This window comes from Canis lupus, chromosome 2 (assembly GCF_048164855.1).
Source record: "Canis lupus baileyi chromosome 2, mCanLup2.hap1, whole genome shotgun sequence".
Taxonomy (NCBI): domain Eukaryota; kingdom Metazoa; phylum Chordata; class Mammalia; order Carnivora; family Canidae; genus Canis; species Canis lupus.
The window spans coordinates 77065419-77093252 of record NC_132839.1 but is presented as its reverse complement, the minus strand read 5'-3'; the positions used below and the strand labels follow the sequence as shown (position 1 = coordinate 77093252).

The 27834-nt window shown below is 38.9% G+C and overlaps 1 protein-coding gene across 4 annotated transcripts in view; it reads left to right on the top strand.

The window, feature by feature from the left end:
* Window positions 1-20980, top strand: part of DTHD1 (death domain containing 1) — a 75454-nt gene extending 54474 nt beyond the window's left edge. For 2 of the 4 annotated variants that reach the window (XM_072807913.1, XM_072807898.1), the window contains 2 exons: window positions 15923-15980; window positions 20436-20980. In XM_072807913.1, the coding sequence (XP_072664014.1) occupies window positions 15923-15980; window positions 20436-20755 (378 nt within the window). In that variant the 3' untranslated portion in view covers window positions 20756-20980. Of the gene's footprint in view, window positions 1-10892; window positions 11160-15922; window positions 15981-20435 lie in introns of those variants that run through there. The other 2 variants (XR_012021981.1, XR_012021982.1) reach the window with 2 other exon arrangements.
* The last annotated feature ends 6854 nt before the right edge of the window (window positions 20981-27834 follow it).

Here is a 27834-nt window from a genome sequence, read left to right as displayed (position 1 = left end):
CAACTGTGGTATATGTACTGCTTTGCCCTTTGATTAAAAAAAAATGGAGACATTAATTTCAAATTTATATTTATCTATTCCAGACTGACTTTGACAGCTTTTCTTTGTGACTCCATGTTTATCCTATATATATTTCCTGAGTAATCCAGAACCTTGCTCGCTTTCTATCTGCAGCCATCCCTGAAAACCCTTTCCTTCTTATCTGTCCTCGCTCCTTAGATCAGTTGGGGATTTCTTGAATCCATCTATCTGGTTACCAGGGTCCTAAAGCTGTCTTCTTAGTGATTGACTTCTTCAAAGGTTAGGAAATATTTGATCCCTTCCTCTTGACAAAGCCATAATCAGATAAAGCCCTAAAAAGAGCTATTCTCTAAGAAGCAATTGAAAAGAATAATGAAAAAAACAAAACATAAGCTCGGCTGCAGTAAAATGTGCACAGGTTTAGGACTAAGAAAGACCCGAGTTTAAACCAAGATATGGTTTGGGATTTCTTCTGGGATTGGCAGCAGTCTGATTCCATTTCCAAAAAAATTAATTTCTACCTTTATCTCCAAGCTAGACCACTCTCAGTCAGCTCTTCTTGCTCTAAACCTCGTTTTTATTGTTGTTTCTCCCCCATCTCTCTTACGTTAATCTTCCTTCTCTGTGGGTTTCTGATGGTCTTCAGATTTCTCTGTGTAGAAGCACTTCCTTTTATTGTGTAGGCCAAGCATTTCTGCCTAAGCCTTCAGGAAGTTCTCCACTGACTGTGCGATGACAATAATATTCACAGTGAAAACAAAAGGATATGTATTGACTGATGTTGGTGTCTCTTATTTATTTTAAAATTTTCTGTAGGGGATGGGGATTTTCAAAGGCACACAAAGATAGAGAAAATACGTAATGAATTTACATGGACCCATCCTCTTCTGCCATTTAAAAAAATATATTTTATTTATTTATTTGAGAGGAAGAGAGAATGTGAACATGAATAGGGGTGGGGGTGGAGGGAGAAGGAGAAGCAGGCTCCCCAATGAGCAGGGCTCCATCCCAGGACCCTGGGATCATAACCTGAGGTGGAGGCAAATACTTAGCCTACTGAGCCACCCAAGTGCCCCTGCCATTCTTGTTTCATCTAATACCACTGGGTTTTTTGTTTGAGTCTTCTAAAGCAAATCACAGTGACCCTATCACTTTACTTGTAAATAACTCTGTTTTCAAAGAGGGTAAGGACTTTAAAAAATCAATACCATTGCTAATGATATTAGCAATTATTACCTAATAGCATCTACTACCCAGTCCATGTTTTATACTTATCTACTAACTCAATTTTCTATTTCTGTAGTCAATTTGTTCAAAAACAAGATTCAAAAAATGTCCACACATTGCATTTGTGTCTCTTCCACAACTACTTGAATTGTCAGTGTAGGTCATGTCCTTTACAGACTTTATTTCCATCTACCCTCACAGCAGACTTTGGAGGTAGGATCTGTAGTCTCTGTCTCAGGGAGTTTAGTAAGAGAGTACACTGACTTGTCCGGACTTGTACTCCCTCCCAGGGCCAGAGGCTGCACAAGGATCAGACCTCAAAGTCATTCCTGTTTTGCTGTTCCATGTCCCCTTATTCCTTGAGCAAGCCAGATCATTGCTTATTTCACATCTGCCACTTTTATTACATATTCATGTTGCTCCTAATATACTTTGCCCCATCAGGGTGTTTGGCAATTCTAGGCCTTTCAAAGCCAGACTGGTTGGACCTTTTGTTGAAACTAAGCTTTGGAATAACCTCTGATGGTGGTTTCCTCTGTTATTTGGAATTTTTCTGCTTCTGAGGCAGAAGCAGACTTTATCATCTTGGTGTTAAATGCACAGTCACTTCTGAACAGCTTGACAAGGTCCTCTCTTTAATTCACGTGGTGACATCAGTTCATAACACCTCATTTTCAGAGCAGAGATCATTGCTATTCCTTTCACATGATGAAGGCTCCAGCTTTGTCTGGCTTAGGTTATGAGTTCACATTCCTTACTTTTTGTTGATGATTTATAATTCAGATTCCCTCAAAATATTCGCTATGGTTTTAAAAGAACAAAAATACTTTCCATATATGTTTATAGTAAAAGGTATGATTTCCAGCAAAAAAAGGGGATGTTCAGTTATACTGCTCTTTTTCCAAATTTTGGAATTGCAAGAACTTTTGTTTTGTTTTGTTTTTAAAGGATGGTAACATGCCAGCTTTAAATAAAATAGATTCACATGGTGAGAGAGTTACTCTCTTTCTAATCCTTTCCCTGACCTTCTGAGTACCTCTGAGCAGGTCTCAGGTTAGTGTTAGCATATTTTCACCTCTCTAACACAAAAGCTCCCCTGTTAACAAGCACAGAACAATTCTTAGGCTCAGAAATCTTGGGTGGCAACAGAATTCAGTAATATTGTTTTACTTGTATTTATTTTTCAGGTTTCCATGTGGTTATATAAGTGAAATTGTTTTCCCACTTATGACTGAAATATCAATTACTTTCTAAAATGTGTTTGTGTGGGTTAAAAAAATAATTTTAAGGAGAAAAATATTGAGTCATGACAGCTATTATTTTGAGCACTTAATACATGTAATGCCCTGCTTCAAGTTACATGATAGAACTCAGTGTTTCTGGGATGCCTGGCAGCCTCAGTGGGTAGAGCATATGCCTCTTGATCTCGGAATTGTGATTTTGAGCCCCACCTTGGGTGTAGAGATGACTTAAATAAGTACATTTTTCTAACAAAGAACTCAATGTTCCCTTCAATGGCACTTCGAAACAGGTTACTAGTATCATGCCCATTCTGTAAACGAGGAAAACAAGGCACAAAGAGAATACTTTAAGATCACAAGATTAATATAGGAGCTGAGCTCTTTCCCTTCTCCTAATACTGGCTCCCAATCCCGAGCAGTAAAGCTGATCTATGTAAATGGTAAGCAGAACTCAAGAAATACTAGAACGGTTGAGTGAACATCTTGCCTTACAACCTTCAGTTTAAATACAAGTCTTAACTTACAGGTTAAAAATAAAGGATCTGTATTCTTACAAATGTTAGTTTAAGTATTTTGGGTCAAATTATTTTACCCCTCTAAACCTCAGTTTCCTTATTTGTAAAGTAGACATAATAACAACTATCTCACAAGGTTGTAGATACAGTAGACTATACTGACATTATATGATATACTTTGAAGAGTTAGAGTAATTATCTGTACATGGTAAATAACAAAAAATAGTAGCTGATATTATCTGGAGGCAATACTATTCACTGTTTAAGTTAGGGCTTTAGACAAACCTAGGTTTCAAGACCATGTTATGTTGGAGAATTTACAGCTGTAAAATGGGGATGACAGTTATTTCAACTATTGTGGTGGGTTTGGAATGAAATAATAATTCCGTGTTTAGCCCACTTCTTGGCATTTGTCCTGTCTGGTATTCTCTAAGCTTCTTTTTAATTCTGTGGTTTCATGCCTGACATTCATTTGTGGAAATTCTCGCTGATTATTATTTCAAATATTTCTTCAGTTCCTTTATATATTTCTTCTCCTTCTGGAAGTTCTATTACACATACTTTTTTTTTTTTTTTTTGTCTGTGTTTGTGTGTTTTTCCACAGTTCTTGGATGTTCTCTTTATCTCTTTTTTTCACTTTCATTTTTAACTTTGTGATTTTTTAAAAAATATTTTATTTATTTATCCATGAAAGACACACACACAGAGGCAGAGACACAGGCAGAGGGAAAAGCAGGACACACTAGCTTTAAATAAAATGGATTCACATGGTGAGGGAGTTATTCTCTTTTTGATGCAGAACTTGATCCTAGGACCCTGGGATCAGGACCTAAGCCAAAGGCAAACACTCAACCATTGAGCCACCCAACGACTGTGCCCTAACTTTGTGATTTCTATTAAGAGATTCTCAGCTCAGGAATTCCTTCCTCAGACATGACCATTTACTCTTATGCCTATCAAAGGCATTCTTCTTGGTCATAGTGTTTTTGATCTTTAGCAATCCTTTTTAGTTCTTCCTCAAAATTTCCACCTCTCTGCTTACTTTGCCCATCTGCTCTTACATGCTGTCCACTTTTTCCATTAGAGCCCTTAGCATAGTAATCCCAGTTTTCTAAAAATTTTTGGCCTAATAGTTCTAACATCCTTGCCATATCTGAGTCTTGTTCTGATGCTTGCTCTGTTTCCTCAAATTGTTTTTTTTTTCCTTTTACTATATCTTGTCATTTTTTTTCTTGATAACTGAACACGATGTATTGGGTAAAAGGAACTACTGCACATAGGCCTTAAGTAACATGGTAGAGAGGTTTGGGTGAGGGGAGGTGTTCTGTAGTCCTATGATGAGGTCTCAGTGTTAAGTGAGCCTGTCCCTCTGGACCAGGGACTTCACATGTGTCCCTTGGTCTCCCTCCTAGCCTCCCCATTCTGGGGAACAAGATGGTTAGAGTGGGCTGGAGTTGGGTATTTCCCTTCCCCTGTGTAGAAAGTTAGAGAGATCTGGAGCTGGGCATTCCCTCCCTACTCTCATCAGTTAGACTTTAATAAATCCCAGCAGATTAGGTTCTGGTTATATAGTTTCTACTAAGGACAGACCTTGTTAAGAGGAACAGAACTCTCTGTTTAAATACTTAAAAATGGTTCTCTTCCCCCTTTTCCTGATGGAAGTAGGGGGGATTTTTCTTAGCTTTCACTATGAGAACCCGGTTGAGGTTAATGGAGATAAAATTCACAGAAGTGTGTGAGTCCCCCTTGGCTGGATCTCTCTGAAGTTTTTAACCTAGATTTGTTCACATTAAGCCTCCACAAATTCATCATTTACAGTTCAAGTTTATTTACCTGGCACTGGATCTGGAGGCAGCTTCTGCTCATGAGTTTCTGCTCTGGTAAATTGTGATTCTCTGTATTTGTCTGTCAGTCTCTTCAATTTGGGAACAGAGATTCGCCCTGTGACCTCACTTGTCTGATGGATCTAAAAAGAGTTGTTGATTTTTCAGGTTGTTCAGCTTTTTTAATTGTTAAGACACAGTGGCAGCTTCCAGCTTCTTACATGCCTGATTGGATACTAGAAGTCTAGTCCAATTCTTTACACCAGTACCTCCTTGCTCAACGTTGATACTAGCTCAAATTTGATTTGTAGTCATGCTGTACTCGTAACTGCAGCACAAAGTTTTCTGCTAACATTAATCCTTGGTACCAGATTACTCCTTTGATCAATATTTTATCTAACTTATTTACAATGCAAAGCCATTAAGAATTCTATAAAAGTTGTATATTAGAAAGATGGAGAATATACAATCTACTATTATGATGCAATAAATGAACTCAAGTTAAGCAAATGGCAGTAATTACTTAGTTGCAGAGACCTCTATGTAGGCTAAAAACAATAAGAATAAGGAGTGAAAACCAGTATTTAATTATGGTATCTTAAAGGCTTCTGGTAAAATCCATGCTAAAGATACACAGAAACATTCTAATTATATACACTTCTTTGATCTATTATTATTCATACACTTTCACTTGGTATCTTCTAACTACAAAATAAATGGTCTATTGACCAGAGACATTTGCAGTAGGTGTGTGGAGATAGGAAGAGTGTGAGAATTAAAACTGGATGGAGGAGTTGTTGCCACAAAATATTATAATAATTAACCAGTGAAAACCTCTTCATGCAAAAGTGCCACAGGGTAGATAAAGAAAGTAACATCAGCATGGCATTTTTGCTTGTTATATTTTACTGATATTGATCTGCAATGCCGGGTGGTATCCATGTTAGATGGTGCTTCAAGTGTCAGAAAGTTTTCATGTTACTTTACATAAAAACTGGTTCTTTAGTAGAGACCCCCTTAACTAGCAGTCAGGTAGAAATTAAAGAGGAAACATCTACTACTTGTTATTTCTATATCTGCTCATAGTAATAGTATTATTGTTGGTGCTCTTAGAATTAGCACCTGTTACAATTTAAAATAGAAAAATTCCTTCTTTAAAAAAAAAAGATTTTATTTATTTATTTGAGAAAGAGAGAGAGGGAGAGGAAATGGGGAGGAGCAGGGGGAGAGACACAAGCAGACTGTGCTGAGCACAGAGCCTGTTGCAGGGCTCTATCTCACGAACCTGAGATCATGACCTGAGCTGAAACCAAGAGTCAGACACTCAGCCAACTGAGCCACCCAGGCACCCCCAAATAGAAAATTCCTATAGGATTCAAAGATACCATCCTATTATGTTATTGTTTCCACTCATCACTTCAAAATATATGTGAAATAGTGACAAGGATTTGTAGTTGGTCTGATTTTCCCTTCCTTCTTTAAAAAAATTCTTACTTTTATACTAAATTTTGTGTATTATTTTGGTGATCTCTGTAGGAATTTCATCCCATCATTCTTGCTGAACTCCGTCATTCAATGCAAGTTTGTCCTAAGCTGGAAGACGGGTGAACAGTGATGACTTATGTTATCAAACAAATCAGCCCTAAAGGCAACCATCATGGCAGTTGTTTGCATCATGTTATTCCTCATTCTTGTTCTCATGTGCGTGTTTCCAGGGTGAGGTTAACTTGGTCAACACCAGCACTGTCCTAAGCATCCTGAAAGCACAATATAATGAGGGTGAATCCTGGCCAAGGTGGAAACATTATGTTTCTTTCTAAGCCCTATCAGAGACCAGATGGTCAGCAGTGGCTGAGCCCAGGTTGGCTGTGAGACCACAGGGAAAGGGAGGGTCTCCAGAGTTTTTTTTTTTTTTAATTTTTAAAAATATTTTATTTATTCATGAGAGACACAGGGAGAGAGAGAGAGAGAGAGAGAGAGAGAGAGAGAGAGAGAGAGAAGCAGAGACACAGGCAGAGAGAGAAGCAGGCTCCATGCAGGGAGCCCGACGTGCGACTTGATCCCAGGTCTCCAGATCACAACCTGGGCCAAAGGTGGAGCTAAACCACTGAGCCACCCGGGCTGCCCTCCAGCATTTTTATATAATGGTAACACTCAGGTTACATCTTGCTATACTACATACAGCTATACTTACAGGATTAGCTTTAGTTACAAATGGATCTTTGGACAATCGCCCATGTATTAGAATATGGCAAGTGTATAAAGCCTCTCTGCATACAAAATGAGACTCTAGCTCTCTAAGACAGGTGTGACAAAAACAAGTGACTTTTGTTGAGTACCCACGATATGCAAGCACTCAACTGAGCTCTTCCATTTTACTTCAACCAAAGTACATTATTTTATTTCACTTAAAGCTCACTACAAACCTAAGAAGTAGATAAGATAGTGATAGTGAATTAAAGGTTTAGGAAACTGAGGCATGTATTGATTCCCAGGAACCAACAATTGACAGAGTGGGCTGTAAGTTCAGACTTACCCCAGAGCCTGAATGCTCAAGCAGCCTTGTATTTGGGAAAGAAAGCATTAGCTTTAAGGTTAATCACAGTAGAGTTCACTCACTCTCTCTGAGGTCCCAGTCATGACACCTCAACCACTCGTGAGCCTTTCTATCCTCACTGATCTGAGAGGAAAACAGTAAGAGCGCCTTCATTTTCCTCACAGTATTTTTGGCAAAGATAGATTAGATAACCAAGAAGAAAAAGAATTTGCAAATAACTCTGAAGTAGGCTCAGTTCTGAGAGTTTCAGAGTTGCCTGATAAATAGGGCTTAAGAGTTTACCAGCCTAGGAGATTATTTATATGAAAGTTGAGGTACTTTCTAGGTAAGAAATTAACCTGTGTTCCCTGGATCTGAAATAACTGAGTAAATGTGATATGACCTGATAGAGTTCCATTTGCAGGGTTCAGGTAGATTTGCCTAAAAGCACACATACATATCTACATACAACTCTTGAACGACATGGGGATTAGGGGTGCCGGCCCCTGCACAGATGAGAATCCACATGTAACTTTTGACTCCCTCAAAACTTAACTACTAACACCGTACTATTGACCAGATGCCTTACTCATAACATAAACAGTTGGTTAACACATAATTTGTATGTGAATCATATATTGTACTCTCACAATAAAGGGAGCTAGAGAAAGGCAAATGTTATTAAGAAAATCAGTAGGAAAATAAAATAAATTTACTATGCTCTATTGTATTTATCGGAAAAAATCCATGTATAAATGGATCCATACAGTTCAAACCTGTATTGTTCAAGGATCAGCTGTATATTAAGTATATAAATATACTTTATTAAATACATATGTATGTTAAATATTCTATGCTAAATACATAGCATATTAATACGTCTTAATATATATTTAAAGCATCTGAAGCTGTCAGAATAGAGTGCTATAGTTATTAGTGATATCTATTTCTCAGGCCCTTGGGTACATGATTGTGTCCTAAATAGAAAGCTTTTAATTAAAAACACAGAAGACCTCTTTCATTAAACTTTGTGACACAACAGGGCACTATCAACATTACGCTACTGTTATGTCACACGATGGGTAGGGAGCTACTTTCTTCATTCTATCATGTTTTACTACATGGCATACACACCAAGAGGGTTTAGGGTGGCCACTAGTGGAGAATTGCTTTGTGTAGGAAAAACCTACGATAAACTATGAGCTCCATATGGAGCAAGTCAGGTTCTGGGAGAACAATGGCAGGGCAGCAGGAGAACAAACCTATGCTAACCACTGGTGTGCAACAATTGTGCCTATGTGACACCTCTGGAGCAAAAGTGTAGTTTGGGTAGACACCATCATGGCACACTATACGGTAGTGCACAAGGTAGAGCCAGCAAGGGAAACTGTTGTGCCCACAAAAGAAGCATGGGTGGTTGCGTTACCTGGCTGAACATTGAGGGGTATCTAGTGGAACAGTGTGGCTGCCAAGAGAATAAAGCCTATGAGATCGCCTGAAACACTGGGAGAGGACTGTGCCAGAAGCTAGAGTTTCTGGAGGAGGAGGTGGGCACCAGACCTCAGTCATCTGTGTGACACCTGTCAGATAATTTAGGAATTAGAAATTATTAATACTATATCCCCATAGTATTAGGTATGGAAGAAACAAGCAGAATTTCACTTTGGTCCTTGTATTAGAGATCTTCAGCATTTTTTTGGAAAAAGATACTTCTTCCATTCTTCTGTGTATTCTGTAGGATACATTTGGGGTACAAGTAGAGAACTGATACAGGTTCTACTTGGTAGTGTTTTTCTAAGCGCAGCCACCATGCTTCAGTATCAGAGTCATCCAGTAGGCTTGCTATAAATATGCTTTATCTGACATTAATTGAGTTGAGCTGTGAGCTTATTTTGCCTTTTTCTTTAGATTAACTTTCATGAACATTAAGGTTTGAGAACTGCTGCTTTATTTTCTCAGTGAATAGAAGATAAAACTGCTGTGAGAGTAGCAGTTTGGGACAGAGTAGAGGTCTCACTAAGAGTAGTAAAAGTCTGAAATATCCTCTGTAGGGAATGGTGGGAGACTCTTCAGGGATACATAAAAATATTGCTAAGCAGCCCTGGTCCCTGCTAAAATAGCAGGCTTAAAATTTATGATGATAATAATCCTCATGACTGTCCATGGAGGGTCCTCGTGGCTATGATGTATTTATTGAGGGTATTGTGTGGCAACCACATAGTAAATAGAAGTACTGAAATAGAAGAAGATATAGAAAAGGATATAATAGTTTCTATGATCAGTGTGTCCACAAAGAGGTGTTAAAGATGATTAAAGAAGACAGTTGAGTTGATACAAACTTTATTTAATACTCCATGAAGTAGACAGTGTCAGAGAACAATAAAATGAGGTGGAAGGCAAGAAGCTTTTGTAGGACAACTAAAGAACAAGGAAGAGACAAATGGAAAATCTCTTATTGGCTGGGGCCACAGAGTAAATCCTGTTTGAGGGGAGAGGCCCAGAGTTAGCTTGGGCTTTGGGGATTGACTAGCTAGATATATTACCATTTCTGGCCAAGCAGAGCATTTACATGAACACAAGAATTATCTAAGTTTTGGTTTTCTGATATTGTACCCTGGGGATAAGACCTCCATCATGGACCTAAAAATTTATTTAAACAGAGGCACAGTCATGTTATGAAAGGGGCCTCCACATGCAGAGCTTTGGTTGACAGCTGGGTCTCCATTTTGTTGCTGCTTCTCTGCTCACATTGATACTGCAATTCTAGAGTAGCAGGAAAAATGCAGCCCCTGGTCATCACCAAACAGTCAGAATTGGAGAAAGTGGAAGCACTGGCGTCTAAGGAAGATTTCAAGCAATTCCTGCTTCCAGTTATCAGGAAGATGCAGGAGGACGTTACATCTTGCACTCAAGTGCAGAGGAGAATTTATATGCAGAATAGAAGCAAGCTGTGGAAAGTGGACAGTCTGCTCATCCAAATAAAAACCCATGTGAAGGCCTCAGAGGAGAGCACTCTGGATCATCTTTAGAATCCAAATGATAGAGTTGAGGAGTGACCAAACAAGGCAAAGAAGGCCAAAGAGAAGGCCAAAGAGATTCCAAAGACGGCAGTGAGGTATTGATGAACTAGTCTGGGAGATACAGAAAAGCAAATAAATCATCTCGGAGGATCAGCAGTTTATGGCCAGTGGCTTCTGGTCAACTGATGGAGATTGACACCATGGAGAAGTTGAAACGCGTGATTCTTTTTTTTTTTTTTTTTTCCTCTCTCTCTCTCTCTCTTTTTCCCTCTCTCTTTACATGCTGTCGTCACTTATACCATGTGTCTGTTATGGTTGGTCTGTGGTTGATGACTTCAATATGAATTTGGATTGTTAAATGTTTTGTGTGGGGAAGTAACTTTTTTTTTTAAATGCTCTCATATAAGAGAATTAAGGCCTATGTTGTAAACTCTTACGAGAGTTGTATTTGTTCCTGGGCTTTGGTTTTCCTAAATGTTGAGGTGCTTTGCTCTTTCTTATATCACTAGACAGCTGCCTGGAACTTTGGGTCTTCATGCGACACATGAGGCTTAGAATTGAATTTCTCCAGCTCTGGAGGTGCTGCAGGAGCTACATTACTGCAGAAGACAACTTCATTCAGCAAGTGCTAAAGAAGCTGCACAGGAGACCAGACTTCAGTTGGGGATGTGGATGGGGTTGCTATGGCTAGGACTGATGAATCAGAAGAAGAGGCAGAGGATGGTATTGCCTGTATTTTGAAACTTTAATTTTTATGTGAGACCAAAGAAGGTGAGGTGTGTTTTGTTCAACATTTAAATTTCATGTGACACACTGACATAACTGTTAGGTCAGCTTGTTCGCACAGCTTACCTCAGCTCTAATAGACATGGAACCTAGAACAGAAAACAAGATCTTAGTATTCTATACAAGTTGACGGAATACTCTGATGCATTTCATTTCTTCAAAAAATGAAAGAGATATTTACAAAGGCTCTCAAGGGTCTGAGGAAGAAAAGTGAGGACTCTTTACATTGGATCCTACACTGGACAGAGAACAGGTTTCTTCAAGGTTCCATAAGCAGTCCAGCCTTAAGTTCATTTATGTTGCAGAACTGATAAGATTTGGAGTCAAAATGGTATGATGAGGGTGGAAAAAGTTGCCATGTTAATAAAACTATTCATTTGCTTGAAAAAATAAAAGGATACAATAAAGTACTGAAAGCCTAATTGGCAAGAGAAAACAGGCATATATGAATGGCATTAACAACACAAGATAATATTATGTTAAATTTTATTATGATAAATTTATTATGATAAATTGAGTGATAGTACAAAAAATACCAAATACGAAACCAGGGACTAGAGTAGTTGATGAAGGAGGTGGAATTTGGTGCCTTAAAAATATGGTAGGTTTTGTAGGAGCAGATCGTTCAAATCGAGAGAAGATATCATCCCATAAATGGTTTATACTACTCAAGCATACAATACCATTTCCAATGCTATGAGGAATTCATATGGGGACAAGATACCTTATTGGTTCTCAAAGACATTCCAGTCTAACAAATAGAACCAAGGCTGATCATAGAAGGTTCTTGGAGTGGTGAAAAGCACAACGAAGGGAAACTTGTGAAGTTGCCACAGGAAATAATATTAGGTAAAATAATAAATGTGCTCAACAAGTTTGATCCACAAAAAAGATCAAGAATGGCACATATATGAACTCGACTAAAAAATGGTTTGCTTGCTTTTAAGAATTCAGTAAAAGGGTTGTATTTAGGCAACATGGAACGAGTAGTCAGTAATTAATGGAGTCTTAACAATGGCCTGTAAAGTTGAAGACAAAAATACCCATTTCAGGTGCGAATGACTTTCTTCGGTTCCATTGCTTTTTAGCTGTTTTTAAATTAATGAAGCCTGCACTGCACTTAGCAGTATAAATAAGACACATCTGTCTATATCAGAATTACTTACAATTTTATACGGATGCCTTTGAGAGGCTAATAGTGAAGGGAAAACTGCTATTTACACCCCACTATACTCTTTTACAAGGTAGGTGTGTATTATGGAGAGCTTGGTAGCCCGGGTTAGATTTTTGCCAACAATCTCCCTGGATACGGCATGCTGAACAACATGGCATTTAAGAAGTTATATTTAGCAGAATAAAATACATAGTATTAAGATAAAAGCAGGTAGCATTAGAAGAATAGTCCATCCTCCTTTGCCAAACGGTAGAAGCTGAGAAGATGTAACAGAATGATACCTTTGGCTTACAACAAGGAGGAAAGGAAATTAGGGAAAAAAAAATAGAGTCTGTACCAATCAGGAAGGCATCCAGGGAGCCACATGTCGATCCTGGGAGTCTGTGAGAGGGCACATGACACAGGACGTGCAGAGGCTTCCCTGTTCTGCCTGGAGCTGAGCCTGAGCACTAGTGAGATTTGAAAGGTGGGGTGCAAGGCAAAAATAGTGCACAGACAAAAGTCATGCAAAAAACAAAAAACAAACAAGAAAGAAACAAAAACAAAAACAACAACAAAAAAAAAAAAAAAAAAAAAAAAAAAACAAGGGAAAGGGAAGAAAAAGGAAGGGAAGGGGCACTGAAAGTCCCTGACAAAGAGGCAGAGTAGGAGACCAGCATAGTGCATTCAAGTCTAAAGAGTCCGAGAGTTTTGTGCTGCTACGACCTACTGCTTCTACGGTTGGATGCCGGAAGAAGGATAGGCTGGAATTTTCATGGATGTGAAAAAATACATAATTTAAACACTAGAATCATTCTTGGTACACCAAGATGCTATGAGACTTTTTCTGAAGAAAGAATGACCAAGGGGGACAATTATTTATACAAAGAAAAAACACAGTGTCTCTTGTCTCAGATGAAATTCAGGCCATATGCCCTTTGATGGGAAATATAGAATCTGCTTTACTGCTTAAATTGATCTCTCTCTCTCTCTTTTGGAAGGTTTAAGCAAGTAGTTGATGTTTCAAAGATTATGTGCAGTTTGCAGTTTCACAGTATTAATATGCTTGAACTTTTGTTGTTCTATGTTATTTCCTAATTTTCTTCCATCAAAACTTTTTTTAAAAAATATTTTATTTATTTATTCATGAGAGACACACAGAGAGTGTGCCTCTGAGAGAGGCAGAGACACAGGCAGAGGGAGAAGCAGGCTCCCTGCAGGAAGCCCAATGTGGGACTCGATCCCAAGACCCAGGAATCACCCCTGAGCCGAAGACAGATGCTCAACCACTGAGCTACCCAAGTGTCCCGCTTCCATTAAAACTTCTTAATGGAAATTTTATATACATGTTTATGTGATGTCTGTGACACGAATACCTACAAAGTATGACTTTCAGATTCAGCCACTTATATTGAAATCACCCTTTGAACCAGCAGTTCACACTTGGATTATCCTTGTATTATTGCTTCAAAGTAAGCATTTTTTAAAAATTATTTTGAAAAGTGTTGAAACATATGTAAGAATTGCCTTTCATCAGGCACTTGGCCATTCAGTAGTTTAGAGCAGACAATATTCAAATTTAAGAAAATTTTCACCTTTTATCTTAAATGGTGGTAGAGTCTTTGAGAGCATTCTTACAGGGGTGAGGTGTTTATAGCTAGTGACATTTTCACAATTAATATTGGTGCCACTAAATGTTATACGAATACATGGTCATTAAAAATTAACTTTGAGGGACACCTGGGTGTCTCAGTTGGTTAAGCTGCTGCCTTTGGCTCAGGTCATCATCTCGGGGTCCTGGATTGAGCCCCATGTCAGGCTCCTTGCTCTGTGGGCAGTCTGCTTCTCTCTCTCTCTCTCTCTCTCTCAAATAAATAAATAAAATCTTTAAAAAATTACCATTGACTACCAGTCTTCATTTTCTGAAATCTTGTATGGCTGTCAATATATTGGTTCATATGTCTTTATATGTATATTATTTTGACCATTTGGACAGTATTAATGAGAAATACTAGATTTTCAACAACTTTATTATTCATATCAGTACCTTATGTAGGATCACTGAAATATTCTTTAGGGTGAATGTATGCAAAATGTGTTTCCATCATAAATTACTACTGTAGTATTTTCTGTCATGAGTGCATGTGTATATATACATAAATCTATATCAGGTTTTATAGACAACCTTCTAAAACCTTACATGAAACTTGGGGAATTATTTGTAGAAGGTATTTTTTCCTTCAGTATTATCTGTATTTCCCAAAATTTTCCAGATAATTAAAAGGTATTTAAACTTGCTCTCTGAAAAAAAAAAGGGGGTTTTATTGAAATGATTATGAATTCATAGGAAGTTGGAAAATAGACTACAGAGAGGTCTGGAGTATTCTTTACCCCATTCTTCTCAGTGGTTACATTTTACATAATAACTACACGGGCAATATCAAAACCAAGAAGTTGACATTGATACAACGTGTGTATACAGTTCTAGGCCATTTATTCATACCTGTAGATTGTGCAACCACTGCATTCAAGTTACAGAACAATTTTAACATCACAAAGATCTCCCTTGTGTTACTCCTTTATGGTCATCTCCCACCATCTGTAACTCCTGGCAATTTCTAATCTATTCTGTATCTTTATAATTTTGTAATTTCAAGAATGTAATATAGATGGAATCATAGAATATGCGACCTTTTAAGACTGGAGTTTTTCACTCAGCCATCAGGCTGAGGTCCAAAATTGTTGCTCGTATCAAGGATCTGTCCTTTTTTTAACTGAATAGCACCCTATAGTGTGGATGTCCCATAATTTGTTTAACCATTTACTACTGCAGGAAATTTTAATTGTTTCCAGTTTGGGGCTGTTACAAACAAAGCTTCTGTGAACATCTGTATGCAGGATTTTGAGATTTTTTTTTTAAATAAATCACATTTCAGAGCTGAGACCAGCAAGGTAAATACATTGTCTAGAGCACTTAACAGTTTTCCAAACCCAGATGTTGCTACTTTATCTCCTTGCTGTTTCCATGATCCCATATTAACTGAGGACAAATTGTTCTGCAGATAGTGGAGAAAAGTAATGATTATATATTTGAAGATTAATGATAAAATATTGGTTTTATCTGCTCAAAAATATGATTATTTTTGGCATCATGTATGCACATTGATTCATTCACTCATTCACAAAAATTATTGTTAGAGAACTCAGGCCTCATGCTGAGTGCTGGGGCAGAGAGGTGCCTTCCCCAACAGGGCTTTTACAAAATGTTGCATTTGTTGCATAGAGGTTAGCTTGACCTATGTTTGTTGGTTTTAACAGTTTTAAATTTTGTTGGAACATATTCAAAGTTAACATGACTGCCATACTAATATTTCAATGTGTAGTCTTAAATCTAAATTTGCTGAAAGATTTGGGTTAATATATTTTACCTTATCAAAGAAATTGCTGAGCATGCATGCACAAATACACAATCTACTTTTGCAAGGTGTGCAATTCAGTACTTCTTTTAAATAGGGGTGAGGTTCAAATGGATTTTTATTTGTAGATTGCTCACAAATTAATGATTTCTTCTGCTTATTCTGTGTCCTTTTGCTCCAATAGCATAAAAAATTAATCAACCGTCCACAGAGTACCAAAAGAATTTCTACCGATCCTGTAGGTAAGAAATATTTGCTCTGTCTGCCTTACAGCGGCACTATTTTTCCTCTTGTATTTTATATGTATGTGAATCATTGTATAAAAAAGGATAGAGAAAGTGACTTTGCAATTAGATAGTCATTATATTTATCAGCTTAATAAATCAACTTTCCTTTGAAAGTCATGCACGTATAAACCAAAACATTCTTAAATATGGGTGGAATTAAAATTGCTAAAATCTACAAGAAATATGAACCCTGCTACGTATTATTTTACTAAGATAACTAGTAACTGCTTAGTTTGGTAAATAAAAAACTACAGTTTGTTCTGAAATGTTGACAATTAAATTGTGAATCAAAGTGTGGCCACTTTAACTCTACATTTGAGGCCAATGGATTTTAAATAGAGATATGTTAGTATGAAACTAGAAAAAAGAAATATCTAATAGTTGATTGTGGTTATACATAATTCAATTACATAACAGTGATGAAGACTTCAGGGTAGAATTTGACATTTTTATTCTGTTTTAGCCTTTGAAACAATCCACTTTATAATGTTATAGGTCACTAAATAATTTACGGGTCTTCAATTTGATCTTGGTCTTCAAAGTATATCAATGAGTCTATTTTGATTAATGTGTCAGACCCACCACTGATGGCATAGCATTTCATTCAGGGATTACCTTTACAGATTGTTCAGAAAATGTGCAGGCTTTACTGAATTACATTAAAAGTGAGGATAGGCGTACACCTTAGTGTTATACACTATCTCAGAGGCAATAAAAACCATTTTCAAAGAAAGAGCAGTTGATGTAGAAAAACCAAATTAAAAATACGAAAGCCGAAACCAAGAAAACCCAACAAAACAAATTAAAAAAGAAAAAAAAAAAAAAAACAGTAGTAGTAGATGAAAGCCTGGTGAGTTTAATAGTGGTGTTAACTTTTGAAGAATTTGATGTCTAAAGAAAAGTATTCTCTCTGCCATTGTTAACAACCACCAGAGAGCACAAGAGTATAATGATCTTTCCTGTGTGTACTAGGAAGTCCTGGGTTGTGACGGCGTGTGGTCTCTCAAAACCAAGCTGCTGCAGGAAGGATGGTGGTAGATGAGGTTAGAACAGGATAAAACTATGAGAAGTTTTAAATGCCAAGGTAGAAAGTTCAAACAATAGGAGGAGCCTACATGACACTTATTAGCATGGAATGGGTAAAACGGATAAGACTACGAAAACTATTAGTTGTGTGGAGGACTAAAGTGGATAAAAACTGGTAGCGGGGATATAAGTTAGACTCCTGGTTCCTGCAATACTCCAGAGAAGAGAGGGGGAGCATGACTGAGATTGTCAGTAAGGCTGGCAAGTAGAGGAAGTATCTGAGGTATGTTTAGAGTTGAGACATGGGTGCAGAGGATAGGAAATAAGCAATGAGAAATTTGAATAATGTTACATGTTTCAGCTTACTCCACCGAGTGGTCACATTCTCTAGGAAGCCCACAGAGTGAAGGAAGGATTAGGAGTAGGTGGAAAAAGGCCAAAGTTGATTTTGACTTTAGTATGAGGTAGCTCCTGTTGGCTGTGATGTATACTAGAAAAGATAATCAGGAGGTGAATATTGCAAACGCTGTACCAGGAATTAGGGAGACAAAGCCAAAGATGAAGATTAAGCAGAGCTGGAATGTTTTGAATAAAAGAGATGGTTAGGAGAGTAAAAGTTGATGAGTTCATTGGAGGAGAGGGCAGGAAAAGAAGGGGCCTGAAAAAGGAAGAAGTAATTCAGCAGAATCAAGAGGAAGAAAGCTAACGAAGGGGAGAGAGAGGGAAGAGAAGAACCAGGGTGGAAGGAGTAAAATGCTTTTTTTCTCTGGAAATCAGAGAAGATGCAGACTGAGAATTGTTTGCTCTGAGTCATAATTAAGAGGATGCTAGGAAGATCAGAAAGAGGATTGCACAGAATGTTAACAGACAGCATATAAGCCCTAAAACAAGGGCTTGAGGAATGAACCAGAGTGATGAACTTGTGACATCATGTTTACATTAGGCATAAAAGTATTTTATGGTTAAAAGGAAGAAGAGAAAGCCTGGTTGCTTGAAACAGTAGCAGAAGCAAGTTAAAGAGGAGACGTGAAGCATGGGAAGCATGTGTGGTGAGGAGGAGATGAAAGGAACAAGTGTGAAGGGAAATGACTTGATGGGAAACACTGTGGGGAATGGAATCTGGCAAACATGGAAGAATGAGATTGTGTAAGAAGGTGATTTTTATTTTTATGAATAGTTTTTTTTTTAATTTTTATTTATTTATGATAGTCACACAGAGAGAGAGAGAGAGGCAGAGACATAGGCAGAGGGAGAAGCAGGCCCCATGCACCGGGAGCCCGACGTGGGATTTGATTCCGGGTCTCCAGGATCGCGCCCTGGGCCAAAGGCAGGCGCCAAGCCGCTGCGCCACCCAGGGATCCCTGATTTTTATTTTTTTAAAGATTTTATTTATTCATGAGAAACACACAGAGAGAGGCAGAGGAAGAAGCAGGCTCCCTGTGGGGATCCTGATGCAGGAGTCGATCCCAGGACCCTGGGATCACACCCTGAGCCGAAGGCAGATGGTTAACCACTGAGCCACTCAGGTGCCCAAGAAAGTGATTTTTAATGAAAAGGAGGTTTTTTTTTTTTTTTTTTTTTTTTGAAAAGGAGGTTTATGGGAATTCAGGTCAAATGGCTTTGGGAAAATTAGGAGAAACACATCGGCTGAGTGAAACAGAAGGTGAGTGAGATTGGGGCTTAAGGAGGCTAGAAAAGTTTTAGGTCATTGCTGGGAATAGTTTAAATTGCATTCAGGAAAAAATATTTTTACTGGTTTATTAACTGGTATAAAGGCTTGAATGGTGTTCAGAGCCCAGAGTTAGTGGATGACATGCAGCATAGTTTTATAACCCTGGACATCTCAGCGGTTGGGTGTAGGGCGAGTACAGCAGGATTGGCAATTGATAAATTGTGAATGATGAAGGCTACAAAGGATCACAGATTCTAAGGTGGATGCAAGGCCATTGCTGACGTACATAGCTGATCATGAGGAGCAGCATGTGCTTCTAATAGTATGGAGGTATGTGAGACCGGTAGAGACCAGTGTCGGGCATCAAAGGACTCATTGTATCAGTGACAGAGGCAAGAAGTGTATTAAGCAGGAGCAACGGAACAGAGCTGTGGAAGTTTAGGAAGTAGTGGTCACCAGTGATATTGAAGAGCTGATGCCTTGGAGGGGGATGAAACATGAGGACTGGCCATGAAAGTCAGTTTCTTAGGTAGAATCACAGTACAGGTCACTGATGTTGACAAGATTAAGGAACCATGTGGTCAGAGGTGTGACTGATTATCAGCAGGGTTACTGACGATGCTGGCAGCCAATGGCTGGAGGTAGATGATGGGGATGGAGAGAGGAAGGCCCACCCGTACTACATGAGCGTATTGCACCATGGAAGCAGAATGTTGATTTGAAAGTAAGAATGGAGAGCGAGGATGTGCTGACTCCCATTTTCTGAGTAGCCTTCTCAGAAGAGGGGCATGATTCATAATTTAAATTTATGTGCAATTTCTGTGAATAGGTAGGTGGAAGGAATCGTGGAGTTCAAGGTGGCAGATGCAGGATTCTTGCCTCACATCAGACCAAGGCAAGAGTTAGCCGGAGAGTGGTGCAGGCTGGGGGCACAGAAGCAGGGGCACAGAGGGCTCAGGGGCTTTAATAGGAGTCATGGCCCGGAGTGACACAATGAAAAAAAAAAAAAAAAGCAACCAAACAACAGAAAAATAGAATCATGGGTTTAGGTGGTTGACATGAGTCACAGGATAAGGGAAGGGGTATGACGAAATACAGAATATATTTAAAGAAGATGTCTGTGGTTCTAAACCAGGGGAAATGGTGTAAAGGACCTTCCACAGAACTGCTCTTTGGATTGGATCTTGGTGAGCTTGTGTGTGTATAGTTGGGGCTGGCTGGGGGAGGATTGCATAGCTGCTGGCATACTCTGTATCAGGTTAGTACTGATTACGAGAAATAGTCTTGAATCTAGAAGTATCCTTGAACATAATGCTGCTCAACGTATGGCTGGGGACTCCAGTGTCAGCATCAGCTTGTTAAAAATGCCCAGTTTGGTCCCTACCCTCTTTTTACTTAATTAGACTATCTGGGGCAGGGCCTAAAATCCTTTTTAACAAGCCCTCCTGGATCTCAGGGGAGTTAAAACCCGAGGGGCATTTCTAGTCCTTGGCAATAAGGGATCCCTCAGGGGGAAGCCCCCAGACATGGCAGGGATCCCAAGGTTTCCCACTGTCCCCTGGGTGGGGGTGGGTGTCCAAATCTTCCCAAGGTTCAGAGGCCAAGCCAGAGAGGCCTTGGATTTCCTGCGAGCAGGTGCAGAGGGTCAGATCAGCACAGGCCCCCCTCTCCCCCCAAAGTCCTAACCCTGTCCGTCCCCGTGTGCCCCACAGAAGCCCTGCAGGACCAGCTGCTGCGCTGGCTGGCCCAGGAGCTCTCCCAGGAAAGTGCCAGGCGCCTGTCCTCATCCCTCCCCCTGCGCCGCAGCACCATCGAGCTCATCAGGCTGAAGAACCCTGCGGAGCCCACGGAACAGATCCACGAGCTTCTGTGCTTCTGGAAAAACTCACTCCCCAGTTCCACCGATAAAGTGCGCCTTCTGGCCCGTCACCTGCGCAGGATCGGCAGGAGCGATCTCTCCGAGGAGCTCAAGCTCAAGTGGGAGGGGAAGGTGTCCACTGAGCCACCGCACCGGTTCCACTCAGCAGGGTAAAGCCAGGCTGCTCTTTCTGTTGCCCCCAGAAGGGTCACAGCAGGTGCTCAGGTTGCTTCCCTCAACATGCCACTAGAAGTTTCCAAGTAAGGCTGTTTGGGCCAAGCCTCCCCCCCCCCCCTTTTTTTTTTGACAATTTATGTGCAAGTTTATTTGTAAAACAGATTTCTAGACATGCTTCATCTTGGCTGTGCCAATAAAAATACATTCCATTTCTTTTTAGAAGTGTGTGTTATCTGATGGTTCCACAGCAATCTGGTTTCTCCTAAGATACAACCAGGTGGATAAGCATGTACCCACTAACCTAATCTAGAACTGGGTTGAACGTTTTGGGCTTGCTACACAGGAAAAAAAACAAAAAAGACACGGGCATACCTTACAAGGTGCTCTCACGTATTTATGAGAAATGTAGCTCATAAATTGTAATCCAGTTACTGCAATCTCCAAAAACACTTTAGTCGGATAATTTTTATTTTTATTTTTTAATAATAAATTTATTTTTTATTGGTGTTCAATTTGCCAACACACAGAATAACCCCCAGTGCTCATCCCGTCAAGTGCCCCCTTCAGTGCCTGCCACCCAGTCCAGGGTAGGAAATATCAGAAAGGGAGACAGAACATGGAAGACTCCTAACTCTGGGAAACGAACTAGGGGTGGACCGAGTCTTCTTGATAGATGTGCTGAGACAGGGGGAGAAGCTCTAATCAGATTATAAAAAGCCTTCCTGGGTTTGAGGGCTTCTTCACAGCTCAGGGATACACGTTCTTCAAGAATTATGGTCTTGGGTTCAGCCAAATCTAATAGCATTTGTAATAGAGTTTGCTGTGTTTACATTTTAATAACTGAGGTGGTTTTCTAAGTGGAAAGGAAAGATAAGATATACAGAATCCCCTTTTTTTATTGTTATCTACATAAAAGTAAACTAGTTGTGCAGGACTCCAAGCAACTGATTCACCTACTGCACCCACCGTGGAGCCTGCAGCTAACAATACAGAATAAATTGGGTTGCAGAGACCTGATGCTGATGATAGTAAATCAGTAAGAAAGCTAGACAAGCTTGAAATAAATTTAAAACAGGAAAGCACTGGCCATTTACTGCTGCAAACTTTTCTTCTATTATAAAAGTATCTGGGAACAGAGAAAACTCTCACATTGTATTATTAGTGAAATGAGGCAGTGCAGAGAAAGTGAAGTATCAGTGAAAGAATTCAGGGCCTTTTAATTTTTTTTTTAAAGATTTTATTTATTTATTCATGAGAGACACAGAGAGAGCAAGAGAGAGGCAGAGACACAGGCAGAAGGAGAAGCAGGCTCCATGCAGGGAGCCCAATGTGGGACTCGATCCTGAGACTCCAAGATCACACTCTGGGCCAAAGGCAGGCACTAAACCACTGAGCCACCCAGGGAATCCCCTTCAGGGCCTTTTTAACCTAGGAAAACAATCTACTCTTAAATCACTTTTCACAGAAACCTTATTAGATAAGCCCTAGGTGCTCATCATTAAAAAGACTATAAAAAAACCCAGAAAACTAAACTAAACTAAACTAATAATGACCAAAGCTGCTCCATCATTGACAATCCCTGCTAACATCTAGTGCGTGAGCTTTGAGACTTTAGTTTTAGCTAAAGCAATATGATATGCGGGGCATTACGTTTATATTACCATTTCATCAATGCAAAACCATCACGGCCTTGGCTTGTCAGCATCACTAGTGATTAGTTTTGATTATTGAATACCAGAAAATTAATGAAATCGCATGAAAAATTAAACACTCGTATGGCTCTGAATTTTTAAGGCAAGATTTCCTTCTACAAATTAACCAAGGACTTAGATATCTATTTGGCTACATATTGAAAAAGAGGATTCCAATTTTCCAATACATTCCTATTAAGACACATTTTGTTAGTCAAGATTTGGATTAATTTCACATGTTTCCAGAAAGGTACACCATTTTCCACGTGTTCTAGGAATGAAGAAAACAGACTGAAAGGTTCATGGTTTTTCTGACTATAAAGTAGCAGAAATAGAGTTGTTTATTGCCTGTGGTGAGCCGGGCTCTTTATGCTTACCCTTTACAAGCACTGACTTATTTAATCCTCCCAACTGCTCTATGAAGTAGGTACCCTGCCCCAATTTACAAGAGAGGAAACAAGATTCAAAATATTGAGTGCCTTGCCTAAGGTCTTAAGGGAGTGACATAGTCAGGATTCTTGTCCCAACACTAGAGATTACTATCCTGAACATTTTGGAGTATTTTCTTCCAGTTTTTCTTTTTTTCCTAGAAGGAAATATTTCTATTCCTGTGTATATAGATGTATAGAAATACAATCGCCTATGTGCCCGCATGGACACACATACCATCTCCCCACACACATACTGCCACACTCATCCACCTCCTTACTCACATCTTCTCACATCCCCTTCCATGTCCTCATCTCCCCCACACCCGGGTACTACCACCTGTACATACACACACCCTCCCACACACCTCTCACAAATGCCGTTGAACACATCTACTTATCCCTACCATGTTCACAGCCTTACATCCATCTGTACCTCCTCACATGATTGCATACATGGTTCACAAACACACATCTCAGCACACAGCCCCTTCCCACCTCTCACACACTTATTCCCATACAACTCCTCCTACTTATGCTCACTAACATACATACTCCACAGACATGCACACGCATCTCCTATTACCTGTATACTTTCACTCATACACATGTATACACTCACAAACACCTGTTCTTCTCACACACTTTCACTCACATACTTCATATATATACCCTCACAGGCGCCCATCTCTTCACACACACACACACACACACACACACACACACACACACACATCTTTTCAGAATTAAAAAAAAGGCATATATTATTGCAATAGTAAAATGATATAAAGGTATATATAGAAAAAAATGGCTCAGCTCTTGGGGATTGCCTCTCACCTAGGTTGTCAAAGGAATCAGTCCCATATGTAGCATGTGCCTCGTGTGGTCAGTGTGACTCATCCGCACCCCACCCCTAGGCACCCTGCTCTCTGTCAGCTGACCTGTGTGGTCCACATCAGCGGTGTCTCTGGCTTCTTGTTGGGTTTGGGTAATGGAAGCCCCAGCAGGAGATTGGGAGAAGAGAAGACAGTGAGTTAGACTATCCTGTCTTCCTCCCATCAAATTCACCAAGACCAGGTTGTTTCCTTTACCCAAAGGCCGCCACTCCTTTCCTCTCTGGGCAACCATCTCCTGGATTTGGGGATCTGATCCTCCTCTTATCCCTTCAGGTCTAGGGGAAGAAACAGTCCTATCGGTGTAGCTCCACCACACCCTACCCATCCTTTTAGGATAAAGCCTCTTTTAATTATTTTGAGTATTATCATATGCTTTGTATCAAGACTCTGATACTTCTCATAGCAGCTTATGCATAAATAAGGTTTATTTTTTTCAGAATGAGGGTCATGTATTATACATACAGCTTTAAATAATACTGTCCTTTATTAAATTATGAACATTTTCTAATATATTTAAATGTTTTAATAGCTGCATAATAACCAATTTCAGAGTCATGCCATTTTAGCATTAGCAATTTTTGAAAATTAAAAAAAATGATGCAGCATACATCCTTTTATGTCTGGCTTTCCTGTATTTAGTTTTATGTTGTTAAAATCCATCCATGTTGTTCATGTGGAATACTTTGTTCCTTCTAAGTGCTTCCTTCATGTATACTAGTCCATTATACACACATACTAAAAATTACATATCTGTTCCACAACAGATGAACATTTTAGTAGATTCTAATTTGGAGCTATCATGGACAGTGTTTTATGAACATTCTGTGCATGCCTTTTAGTGAACGTATATATTTATTTCTTCCTGGTATAAACCTGAGAGTACAATGATTGTTTACCATAATTAATTTAAACTTTCCCCTTTTGTTGTAATTCAGGTTACTTCCTTCTTTTCATACAAATAATACTGCAATGGCCATTTTTCTACACATGTATGTGGATTATTACTTCAACAGGATAAATTTTTAGAAAGGGGATTACTTGCTAAAAGCATTTTATTTATTTATTTACTTTTTTTTTTTTTTTGCTAAAAGCATTTTAAAGGCCCTTGATAAACATTGCTATTTTATATTCATTATATACATTACATTTTATATTCTAATCACCAGGTCATGAAGATTCTTGGGAAAATAGTATTTTTAAGAATTCATAAAAAGAATTAACTTGAGGCACATAACATGAAATTCTACGAACTGGGTAAGCCTGGATTGTCTTCAGTTTCTCTACTGAAAAAAAAAATGGCTTAAATTTTTTACAGTGGTTCCTCTACTAATACAGTATATTCCATTGAAATTGTTATTTTAAAAAGCATAGGAACGAGAAATAATACATCAGACATGTGGACAGATTCTAGGATGTCAGAGAGCCTATAGTGTCAAAGTATAGCCAAATTCTATGAAAGAAATGTTACATTCATTTATTCAATAGATATATATTGAACAAAAACTCTGGGCCTGGCAATCTGTCCAATGCTACAAGCACAAAAATGAGTAAGAGTTCCCTCAGGTTGTTTTCTGCATAAAGAGTAAATGAATGAGATCAACACCTCATTTATCTCCTGTAGTGAACCAGACTCTTCATGCTTAGCCCTTTACAAGCACTGGCTGATTTAATACTCCCACTACCCTGTGGGGCAGGCACATAGCCTTCAGTTTATGAGAGGAAGCAGGAGTTTCAAAAGATTGAGCGCCTTGCCTAAGGTCATAAGTGAGTGACATAACCAGGATTCAAATGTAGAATGTTGGCTTGGTTCCCACCATACCATGCTGCCACCACGCTAAGGAGAAGAAAGAAAGGGAATGAACATATCTGTTTCTTCATTATTCTACTTCTTATTTTGCCAAACAACATTTTAAATTCATGTCAGTGGTACAAATACCATTTTGAGGATAGGGAAAAGAGCAGGAGGTGAGAGCGAAGTGTGATGTTGACATCATTGATATTTGTCCCAGTTCAATTAGTTAAATGTTCTCTTAGGCTTGTTTAAGAGACTGACAGTTTAGGATAATATTGCAAATTGGCCAAACACAAATTGGTGATGCATAAATATTGGGTGATTTGCGGCTGATATGAGTAGTCACCAATGATTTGAGCTACTTTGCTACAATTTGTCTCCTCAGGCACATCAAGAACCCTTCAAAGTAGTGGCTGCAAAACAGGACATTTATTTAGCAACAATAATTTAATAATTAATTAATTAATAATTTGATAATATTTAATAATATAATAATAATATTATACTACAGAGTAGTATGAATGTCTCTACTATTCAGACCAAATGATATATCTTGAATAACATCTATTTCACTAATGAAAATCCATTACAACCATCATTTTGCTAATTATTAAGCACTAAATATTTCAAATAAAAACTTCTAACTTTCATCATTCTAATTAACAAAACTTATGACGTTAAACCAGTTATATTAATCATATACATACTATATCTGTACCATAAATTCATGATTACAGCAACTGATTATTACTAAAAAATGTAGCTTAAATAAACACATACACAATAATACGTTGTGTATTCTGAAGTATTTTAGAGTAAAACAGAAACATCATAATAGGTTAAGTTAAGTAGACTTTGAGGGCTTCATTATCCAATTTTCAAAATATCTAAATTTTGTGGGGAAAGCTCTGTTTTCCTACTCAGTGTTTGTCAAGGGAGATGTTACTGGCATTTTGAATGGAATATATTTTTTAAGTAACCTGAATCGGATCATGCACTAAAGACCACTTGGCACCCCTGATCTCTGCCCACCAAATGCACAAAGCAACCCTTAGCCCGGTAAATATGAGAAGCAAAATTCCTTCCATACAGTTCCAGTCAGGAGGCAGGTGTTGGGAGAGTACAGAAATGCTATAACTGGACTTACGAATAGGGTGCCATAGACCTTAAGGGAGAGTGTAAAGAACCATGATTCAATCAGCTTTTGGCTTGGAGCAGGGCATAAAAGAAAAGGAGCAGAATAAGCCAAGGGAAATTTAGAGCACTATAAGCAAAAGAGGGTCCACCTTCAAATTCTCCAGCTGGTATCAGTGTTTTTGAGAAATGTCAACTGCTGTCTGATGACTTGTCCAGAAATATTCTCAGTGAGGAATCTCTCCTGAGTTCTAATCCAGAGTTGTGCTATAGAATGAGAAGTTTGCCCAAGGTACAAATTTAGGCTCCCCAAAGTTAGAATAGTGGTAGTTCAGAAGAAAAGGGAAACGCTGAGTGAGGTCAAAGTAGTGGTTGCCATGCAGGTGCTGGTTTCCCCTTTAGCTGAGCCAAGCATGGCTTCTGTGACTCAACGTCATGAGAATGCCTCTGTGCTACGCCGAGGCATTGTGACAGACATGTCAACTTGCCCCTTCTCCCAGCCTTTCTCAGCTGGTATGTCCAATTTCCTTCACTCTGCTTTTATGACCTAACATGCTAAATGATTTACACTTCAATTATGGTTATTATTTACTTCTGGTAAACTCCCACCTTTGTGCATGCTTTGTAAGGGTCAAAGAGCTTGTCTGTTGTTCATCTATGTAATCCTATTACTTAGAACTGTCTGGCACTCCATGAATGTTTGTTTTGTTATCCTTACTTTCCAGATGAGAAATCGTAACTCAGAGTTACAGTGATACCCAGTCAGTGGTAGAGCCTGGATTAGAGCCCAGACTATTCTGTATTCAAAGTCTTTTTTTTCCTCTATACCACTTTCTGCCCCTGGTTCCACCCTCCATCCCCACCCCTATAGTCCTCTATTTTCTATAACTTCAAGTAACATTTTTCCAGTTCCCTAAATACCCTAGCCTGGGTTAATTGGTCATGGCTATTTTGAAGTCTTGTTACAGCTCTTCCATACTTGTTGTAATTGCCTAATTATCTGTGTTTTTCTCCAACCAGTTTGTAAGAATCTTGAAAGCAGGGACTGAGTTTTGTTCATCACTGAATTTCTGATACCCTGCAGAGGTCCCAGCACACAGTAGGCATTCAATAAGTCTTGTTGAATTAATGCATG